Source organism: Physeter macrocephalus, chromosome 2, assembly GCF_002837175.3.
Source record: "Physeter macrocephalus isolate SW-GA chromosome 2, ASM283717v5, whole genome shotgun sequence".
In the NCBI taxonomy this organism is placed as follows: domain Eukaryota; kingdom Metazoa; phylum Chordata; class Mammalia; order Artiodactyla; family Physeteridae; genus Physeter; species Physeter macrocephalus.
In genome coordinates, this window is record NC_041215.1 from 118,261,807 (window position 1) to 118,272,146 (window position 10,340).

At 42.6% G+C, this 10,340-nt stretch overlaps 1 protein-coding gene across 6 annotated transcripts in view; it reads right to left on the reverse strand.

Moving 5' to 3' along the window:
* Positions 1-10,340, reverse strand: part of MREG (melanoregulin) — a 154,248-nt gene that overhangs the window by 58,789 nt on the left and 85,119 nt on the right. For all 6 annotated transcript variants that reach the window (XM_055089957.1, XM_055089938.1, XM_055089944.1 and 3 more), the window contains one exon: positions 9,756-9,915. In XM_055089957.1, the coding sequence (XP_054945932.1) occupies positions 9,756-9,915 (160 nt within the window). The remainder of the gene's footprint in view (positions 1-9,755; positions 9,916-10,340) is intronic.

A 10,340-nucleotide genomic window follows, 5' to 3' on the forward strand; every position in this document is an offset into this window, starting at 1 on the left:
TTAAGAGCAGTAAAAGAACCAGGGCCTGGCCATTACATTTTAGTATATGGATGCTTGGAAAAAACAGAATAGAATTCAGGTACAAAGAGCTCCCCCAGTTTTCTGACCTGTCTATTTCCCTTCCATGGACAGGCAGCTCAGAGGAAGGCTCTGTCAAGATATCAGCCTCTTCCGGGTTTACATCCCTAATGCTGATATTCAGTGGTGGTGACTGGCCCACAGTTTCAACTGTCTCTATTCTACGTGGATGTGAAAGCTGATCAATATGAAGTCATCAGCTGTTTTATTGATCAGTTTAGAGGTTAAGAAAGGTGATCTTAATAACAAGTGTTGGTGAGGATGTGGATAAATTAGAACTCTCATGCCTCGCTGTTGGGAATGTAAAATGGTGCAGACATTGTGGAAAACAGTATGGCGGTTCCTCAAAAAATTAAACATAGAATTACCATATGATCCAGCAATGCCACTTCTGGGTATATACCCAAAAGAATTTAAATCAGGGACCCAAACAAATATTTGTACACCCACGTTCATAGCAGCATTGCTCACATTGGCCGAAAGTTGGAAGCAACCCAAGTGCCTGGTGACAGAAGAATCAATAAACAAAATGTGGTTTATACATACAATAGAATATTATTCAGCTTTAAAAAGGAAGGAAATTCTAACACATGCTACAACATGGATGAACCTTGAGGACATTTTGCTAAGTGAAGTGAGCCAGTCACAAAAAGACAAATATTGTATGAGTCCATTAATATGCGGTACCTAAAGTAGTCTAATTTCAGAGACGGAAAGTAGAAAGGTGGTTTCCAGGGACTGGGGGAAGGGGTTACAGGGAGTTATCGTTTAATGGGCATGGAGTTTTAGTTTGGGAAGATGAAAAGTCCTGGAGATGGATGGGGGTGATGGCTGCTCAACAATGGGAATGTACTTAATGCCACTGAACTGACACTACAACATGGTTTAAATGCCAAATTTTATGTTATTTATATTGTACCACAATTTTTTAAAAAGGTGATCATATATCCCAGCTTGTCTAGGGCGGCCCCCCAGTTTATATCTTTGGCCTGGCACACTCAATATTAGCACCCCCCTTTCTTCTAAGTTAAGACCTTGTGACTGTGTCCCAAACCGGACACTAAATAATAATGATCTCCCCGAGTTTAAATGACTATTCAGTGTCATCTTAGGACACGACAGAGGTATGACTCTCATCCCCAACTGTCTAATTCCAAAAGGCATGTTTTTCAGCACCTCACATGCTACTGAATATCTAGTGATTTTCCCCTTGCCTGTATCGTTTTCTAATATTTGTTGTCTCAACTCTGTTGGCTTACACAGAGCTTTGATGGGCTACCTACTCGGTAAGAAACATGGATTACCTTAATGTTAATGTCCAAAATGCTTAGATATTTTTTTAAAGTTGGGGGTGGGCAAAGAATAGAAAAGAACCTCACAGACAGACAAACAATGTCTTCCGGTGGAGTCCAATAGATTTTTGTACCCAGAATGGTGCCCAAGGCGTTAAAAATTCCCAAGCAGCATCACCTAGAGGATGTTACATGCACTGCCCAATACAGGTCGATACTAAATAAATACTAAAGTCGTGCACTGGGTGATTCAGTTGGTGCAGGGTGAGTAATGGTTGACAAATACACAGACCAGAGTGGCTGCTCGGCAGGAAGTTAACACCCATTTGGTAACTTTGTCTTTGACCAGAAAGATTCCACTGAGGCTCTTTCTAAGCTCAGTAGAGAGACGGGGGCAGCGTTTCCCATCATACAGCCTTCCAGGTCATACAGACTGAACTACGATCCCAATTTCCCCACTCCAACACCCTGGACAGATGACCAAAAGCCTCTGATCTTATGTGTCAAAATCCCTCTTTCACGGGCTTCCCTGGTGGCGCAGTGGTTGAGAGTCCGCCTGCCGATGCAGGGGACATGGGTTCGTGTCCCGGTCCGGGAAGATCCCACATGTCGCAGAGCGGCTGGGCCTGTGAGCCACGGCCGCTGAGCCTGCGCGTCCGGAGCCTGTGCTCCGCCATGGGAGAGGCCACAGCAGTGAGAGGCCCGCGTACCGCAAAAAAAAAAAAAAAAAAAAAAATCCCTCTTTCACAGGGGTACTGTGAGGCTTCGGTTCTTGCCTGGAACACGCGCATTAAGCAGCACGCTACTGGTTAGTAGCATAATCCTCCATAAATAGTATTACCTAGAACACAGAGGGTAAGAAGGCTTGACTCTCAGATCCTAATGAGTGTTTTTATTCTCTCCCCCTCTAACCCAAACAGTCACTAGCAAAGTCAAATAAAGAATGGTAGCATTCAACAATCGGATCATCTGGACCCCAAACAAAAAGGCCTTTTGAGAAGCCCAGAATGATCTAGAGAACTGCTTCAATTTTCAACTGTTATTTTGCTCTTTCACGCTTGGTGTAAAACTTGCAGTTCTATCGCCAACCATAGCCAGTGTTCACCCACTTATAGAGAAGTCAGATGGCCTGACCAGAGCGAGCCTCGTCCAGCGAGCGGAGACTTGCTACGACGAAGCCATGCAAAGCCCAACCGGAACATCCCACCTCCAAGCACTGCAGAGCGATGTGGCTGGTACCCACCCTCTCTCCCACCGCCTCACATCCTCCAACCAAACATTCCAGTTAACTCTGTTTTACCCTTTCTTTTAGTACCAGGGATATGACAGGCTAAGCCTATAATCCAGACATTGCAAACAAACCCCTGGGAACTTCTGTTGCTATCTTAAACATTGTATAGGAACTGTTTACAGTGCCTGACAACACTACGCCAGCAGGGAGTCCTGACACACAGGAAGAGCAAACAAACTGTAAACCAGGAACATTTTATGTTTTTGCCTCCATAGTTTTAAAAAATAGTAACATGTAGCTGTTCCCAGGGGTTCAGCAGAGGGAGGTTTTCAGGTTTTCACAGGATGGCTTGAGCCACACAAGCATCTGGTGTTCACATGGTTCCTGTCACTGCTTTGCTCAGTGACAGGCACTCATCATCAGAACGACGTACATTTCCGAGCATGCAATTATTCAATAGCTTTAAAAATAAGCCTAGAATTTCTATCACCGATTATGTCACACAAACATCACCTATTTTGAACCAGCAGAGTCCTTAAAAGTGTTTATGAAAACGATTTGATTTTCAGCACTTAATTCTTAATTTTATTTATTTTTTATTTTTGGCTGCATTGGGTCTTCACTTCTGCGGGCGGGCTTTCTCTAGTTGAAGCCAGCGGGGGGCTACTCTTCGTTGCGGTGTGTGGGCTTCTCATCGCTGTGGCTCTCTTGTTGCGCAGCACGGGATCTAGGCATGCGGGCTTCAGTAGTTGTGGCTCGTGGGCTCTAGAGCACAGGCTCAGTAGTTGTGGCGCTTGGGTTTAGTTGCTCCGCGGCAAGTGGGATCTTCCCGGACCAGGGCTCGAACCCATGTCCCCTGCATTGGCAGGCGGATTCTTAACCACTGTGCCACCAGGGAAGCCCAGTACTTACATTCGTAATCAAAAATGTAAAAGCCCTCTTTAACAGAGTAAAAATCTTGAAGCCATGCACGAACTCCTAGAAGAACTATTATTGAACCTTCAGAAGAGGCACCAAATAACACATCAGAGAACACTGAACAAAGAGACGAAGGGATGGAAAGAAACATGATGAAATATCTTGAAGCTAATAAAACTGAAACCCTGGGTTGCAGTCTTAACCAGCTGTACTCACTGTGTAAATGCATAATTTGGGAAAAGTGTATTATGACAGGGACCACTTCCTGAACTGCAATCACGATCCCCAAACCAAACATAGTTCTCATCCCACTGATGTGAGAGTCCCTTTCATATCATTGCTTTCAAAAAGTCACAGAAATAGGCTTTGGACAGATTCTGCTCATGCATTTTGAGATCTTCATGGAATCACAGACAGTATCTCGTCCCCTCTAACAATTTCAATCGTGGTGCTCATTATATATTTTGTCTCTGGATTCATAAAGCCCAGATTCAAATCCTGACTCCGTACCTTCAACTGTGTGGCCTTGGACAAGTTGCTTCAAATAGAAATAATAACGGCACCCACCGTTATTGTGGGTTGTGTAGATAGAGGACTTAATTAATCTATGTCAAGTGGTTGAACAGTGCTTGGCACTGTTTTCATTATTATCTTGGAGGACAAGATCGTTCAGTGTGATTAGAATTATTTATACAAAATAAGTAAATAAGGTACGGTGATATCTCATTAACCATTATTAAGCTCCCTAGAACAGAGTGTTATATGAAGTACAACTACGTTAATGAAAATGAACATAAGGATAATGATTTAGTGACATGATTTTGAGGTTGTTTACTATTTCTTAAACATAAAGTTGTGGTTTTTTTTTTTGCGGTACACGGGCCTGTCACTGCTGCGGCCTCTCCCGTTGTGGAGCACAGGCTCCGGACGCGCAGGCTCAGCGGCCATGGCTCACGGGCCCAGCCGCTCCGCGGCATGTGGGATCTTCCCAGACCGGGGCTCGAACCCGTGTCCCCTGCATCGGCAGGCGGATTCTCAACCACTGCGCCACCAGGGAAGCCCAAACATAAAGTATTTTACAAAGTCAAAGACAAGAGCAAAATTTTTCCACTACTTGGAGATCTGTAAATGCATCAGTTATTCTGCTGACAGTCTTCAAGCTTTTGAAGGCTTGTGTAAATGAAAGTGGATTATATTAGAATTAAATAATGTTACTGTTTTATTTTCTGACACTGCAAGTAATTTTAAGTTCATGCCTTGCTTCATTATTTGCTCTCCTATATATCTTCTTTTCTGATTTATTTCCAATTTGGGACAACACAGCGAATATAGCTTTAACTATATTTGCAGCCCTTCCTCCACCAGCTCCAGATTCAGAAAGGAAATGTAGGTGGTGCACACACTGTTTTGAAATTACTCTTCATTTGTCAGAGAATTCCAAATATGGACGTTCCTGGGTCTTTCACGCTATTGCTACTCAAGAAAAAACATAATGTTCAGTTTTCCTGAACGCCTTGCTTGAGCTTCTAAATTGTATCATGCAAAAATATCTAGGGTTTCTTGTTCCTTAGTAGGTGGAATTTGTTTTTCCCTCAAAACTAAAATCATCCGTTTTATTAAAATTTGTACCAATTTTACCCTGCATGAAAAACAAAATAAGCAATATGAATGTTCAAACTTAAAACAACCCCAGCTTCCCCCTTCTACCTTTTAAATCAATGGTGAGTTCATTTTTCAATCATACTGAACAAAATAACAATAATATTAAGTAGTAGTCGTCCTTATTGTAAATGTTCCTTATCTATCAGTAGCCCATAAACGTATTTTGTTTAGTTGACACTTTTTTTTAATGTGAGCTAGCATTTAAAAATCTGGACATTTTATATGTAAGTTTGGATTTTTAGCTTCTCTTAAAAATCCAAAGTTCTGGCAATTCCACCCTCAGCATGGCAAACAGCTATCTGGAGCTTAGCAGCTGCTCCTTTTAAACACTGTATGAACTCCCAAGGCTAGTGAGTTTTGCACCCTGAAGTGTTTTTCCGAGGTTCCCCCAAGAAGGAAGCACTGTGACAATTCCAACATTTTAAATACACACATACTCTTTGATCCAGCAATTCTACTCCTGAAAAAATTATGGCAGGGCATAAGAGGAAAAAAAAAAAAATTATGGCAGGGCATACAAGTACATGTGGATGCCCACTGTAGCATTGCTTCTGTTCCTAATAGTAAAAAAGCTGAATCAGGGCTTCCCTGGTGGCGCAGTGGTTGAGAGTCTGCCTGCCGATGCAGGGGACAAGGGTTCGTGCCGCGGTCCGGGAAGATCCCACATGCCGCGGAGCGGCTGGGCCCGTGAGCCATGGCCGCTGGGCCTGCGCGTCCGGAGCCTGTGCTCCGCAACGGGAGAGGCCACAACAGTGAGAGGCTCGCGTACCGCAAAAAAAACAAAACAAAAACAAAAAAAACCCTGAATCAACCTAAATATTAATAGGGACTGGCTGAACAAATGATAGTGAATTCATGCAAGAGAATACAAGAGAGCCCCCAAAACCACTAAGGTAAATCTACACATGTTGAAGTGAAAATATGTCCAAAATATATTATTAAGTGGAAAAAAAGCAGGGTACAGAATGATATGTAATGTATGATCCAATCTGTGGAAAAATGAATAGATATATTAATATATGATTTTATATGCATTTCAAATTTTTGGAAGAAAATATAAGAAACATTTTTTAACCATGTATATATATTATGTATGTATGTATACATACATACCTTAAAATATATATTTTATATATACCTTGTGTATGTATATGTATTTTTTTTACACCTGAAAAAAAAAGGAAGCACCAAGAACAGAGACATTTCACACATCATTTCATGTAAAATCATCATCATCACATCCTCATGTTATGGACCTGACGGCCTGTCCTGGTTGCAGAGTTCCTCTAGAGTTAAACTTGACTTCAGGCAAGGTGAAGAAAAAGCCTGCAGGGCGGGGGAGGTGGGATGGATTGGGAGATTGGGATTGACATATATACACTAATATGTATAAAATAGATAGCTAATAAGAACCTGCTGTATAAAAAAATAAAATTCAAAAAAAAAATCTCTGGGGATGGGGTCCAGGAAACTTATTTTCAAAGTAATTCTTATATACACTCAAGTTTGAGAATCACTGTTATAAAAAGTTCCCAAAAATGGGACCTGTAGCCATTTAAAGTAGAGGTACAGTGTAAGACAGAGACACGATCCATGCCGCTGAGAAGTTTACCAGTCAAACTACGTACCGAACATTTCTACATCTGGAACTCACTCACTGTACACTACTCCATTAAATATGAACGTGAGGTGCTGCATATATACATGTTACACAACATTAAATGGCCTAGATGACAAAGTAGTGGTGTACTTGTATTCAAATCAAGAGGAGGTTTTATCCAACATATTAAGGAAAATATAGGAGAAAAGACATTGCTTCTATTCTTATTTATTTCTTCTGTACCTGAATAATAAAGGATTGAATTTCAGCTAATAAGAAAAAAAAACCAAAAAAAAAAAAGAAAAAGCCTTCCGGAAGGCCCTTCACACAGGTCCAAGAGCAGCACAGAAACGACACAGTGGCCGCTTTGGAAGCTGTGCTTATTCAGAGTGCTTTGCAGCTCACGTTGCCTCCTCTACTGCCTTTTCAAAAGTAAAGACAAACAGGGCAGAGAGACAGGAGCTCCTCCAGAGAGAGCTGCCAGGCTCAGTGCAAACACCCTTCAAGCCCCTTTCACATCTGGCATGAGGCCCTGGGGAGACAGAGAAAGGTGTGCTATATATATCACTTCCCTATTGCTGTCACAGCTTTGCACAAAGTGGAGAAAGAAGAGGAAGAAGAGAGAAGAACTAGTTCCATTCTCACCAGCAGAAACCCTAACTGGTCAGCCCAATACAGCAGAGTAAGGATTAGCACTTCCCATTAAAGGGAAAACAAGGTCATGCAAGAATTCCTGTCCATATGCTCAGGAAGGGCAGCCAGGATGGCTATTCCTGGCCTGAGCAGCCTTTATGATGTCCAGTGGAGGAGGGGATAGCAGGGGGGAAGCCAGGGGTAGCGCAGTGCATGGCCACTAATATGCTATGCCTCTGAGTTAAGCGCTGTGATGGATATCTAGCAGAAGTTGTCCCTACCAGCACTCCACACCCAAGAAAGGATGCTCATCAAAGCCACTGCGGGACTCTCCAGCCTACTCTTCCCCCAGGCCTCAAGAATCAGAGGCAAGGGCTTCCCTGGTGGCGCAGTGGTTGAGAATCTGCCTGCTAATGCAGGGGACACGGGTTCGAGCCCTAGTCTGGGAGGACCCCACATGCCGCGGAGCAACTAGGCCCGTGAGCCACAACTACTGAGCCTGCGCGTCTGGAGCCTGTGCTCCGCAACAAGAGAGGCCGCGATAGTGAGAGGCCCGCGCACCGCGATGAAGAGTGGCCCCCGCTCGCCGCAACTAGAGAAAGCCCTCGCACAGCAACGAAGACCCAACACAGCAAAAATAAAATAAAACGTTTAAAAAAAAAGTGAAATCTCTTGATTTTAAAATATTGACAACACATCCGATCCTTAAAAAATGAAAAATAAGCACTCAGCAAACCCAACAAAACCATGTGCAATGAGCTTCAGCCCATGCCCCTCCAGTGGGCAACCTCTGCTTTATACTTTGCCAAGGCTCATCTCACATGGGTGGTTTCACTTTTCACAATAACCTTGTAAAGGAATTATTATTATTTCTGATGGAAAATCCCTGAAGGCTCAGGGAGGTTGGATGACTTTCCTGCAAACGCACCTGTTCTCAAGCAGAGGGCCTGGACTCAACATCCAGGCCCTTGGCGAATGAAGCTGGGCTCCCTTGAACTCCACCACTGTCAGTGCGTCCACCTGGCAGCCTGCTGGAGAGAGCTGTCCTTTGATTTACAGGTTGTTCCCTTTTCCCTATGAAAAGGTAACTATCCATAGGCAAGGTCGTGGGTTGAAGTATTTACTGGTCAATGAACCTTGCATTTCATAAACATGTATTTGAAAGAAGGAACCAGATCCTTTCCTAAGAGCAGTCCTCCTGGGGGTAAATAAATTAATTAATAAACTCCTACCCCCAACATCTTAAAAAAAAAAAAATCAGAGGCAACTGTCATTCCCCACCTCTCAGCCCACCTCCAACCCCCCAAAGGCATCCCAAGTCACACCAGAATAAAAGGACCGGGACACATGACTCTTCTAAAGTTATCATCTCCTGCTAAAGCATGTTTTCGGGGGAAAAACAGTTAGCAATTAATTAGCAGAAATAAAGAAACCTAGATAAGGAACAGGCAGCCCCCCCTGCGAAAACCCTGCTCCCATACATACACACACTGGTGCTTTTCTTCATAGCCTAAGCCTGAGGTTTTAAATGTCTCTGTTCTTCTCAATTACTATATGATACAAAGGAAAACATAAAGACATATCTAATATAGGCATCTACTCAGAACTAACAGATGAACACAGAAGTTAGAAAACTTAGGTTGTATTACTTGGAAAATGATACACATAATATTATATTGTATTATGTATAGTACTATAATACTACTTTTGGAATAAAGGAGAAAATAAAACATCATCCCTTTTGCTGTTTTCTCTTCATTTATGAAGTTGTCTCCTTTTCAATATTCTGGTGTTCCCATATCAATGACTTTGATTAAAAGTCCATTAAGAGTGGTTTCAAGCCTTATCACAAAAATCACCTCAAATATGGCAGAAACGTTGTTTGATCCATAAGCACAATTTAAGAAGATACAAACAGAAAAAAAAAACCAATTCAGGCCCCATTCATTCAGAAGCAGTGGTGATGCAAAGTACCTCCCAACCTTCAGTCTGAATCTTGAATGGTGGCTTGCTAAACAGTTGGAAAGATTAGAGATGGGCTGGTTAAGCCATTTAAGACCATAAAGTATCTTCACGATCTGAACAGCACTGCCTTGCTGTTTCCCTACTGCTGTAATTTGTATCATTAAAGTAACAGTTAGAAATCAGGCTTATCTGTGTATTACACAGGTGTACCAAGACCAGCTAAAATTAGCAACTAGATGCTGCTAAAAGACCTGCCCTACGTTTCACACATCTCATCCTTCATTCTTTTCTCTATTCTAAGCTGGTCTTCTCTGTTACTGCTGTTTTTCACTGGACATTATCACCTGCACACAGCAAGATCTCAAAAGGTGCTTACCTGTGAATCTTTGGCCTGCTGATTACGAACTACAATCAAATTGTAGAGGATCCTGTCGTCATCTGCCTCTGTGTGGGACACATCGTGAGGCACACTCCACAGATTCTTTTCATCATCCCTCGCCAGGGTGGCTCCAAAGGAAGAATATGGATTGTTATCACTATGGGATAAAAAAAGGGGGTATAAGGGCTTTGTAATATATATTACATATGATATATACATCATATGTAGCTAATATATAATATAAATAAAAATGTATATTATATAACACATAAATATATATATATTCCTAACAAAAGAATCTGAATTGTCTTTGATAATTAAGCATAAACCAATAGAACAACAAAGAAATCACTTTAAAAACAACAGAGGGACTTCCCTGGTGGCGTAGTGGTTAAGAATCCGCCTGCCAATGCAGGGGACACAGGTTCGAGCCCTGGTCCGGGAAGATCCCACATGCCGTGGAGCAACTAAGCCCGTGCACCACAACTACTCAGCCTGCGCTCTAGAGCCTGCGAGCCACGACTACTGAAGCCCGCGCGCCTAGAGCCCGTGCTCCGCAACAAGAGAAGCCACTGCAATGAG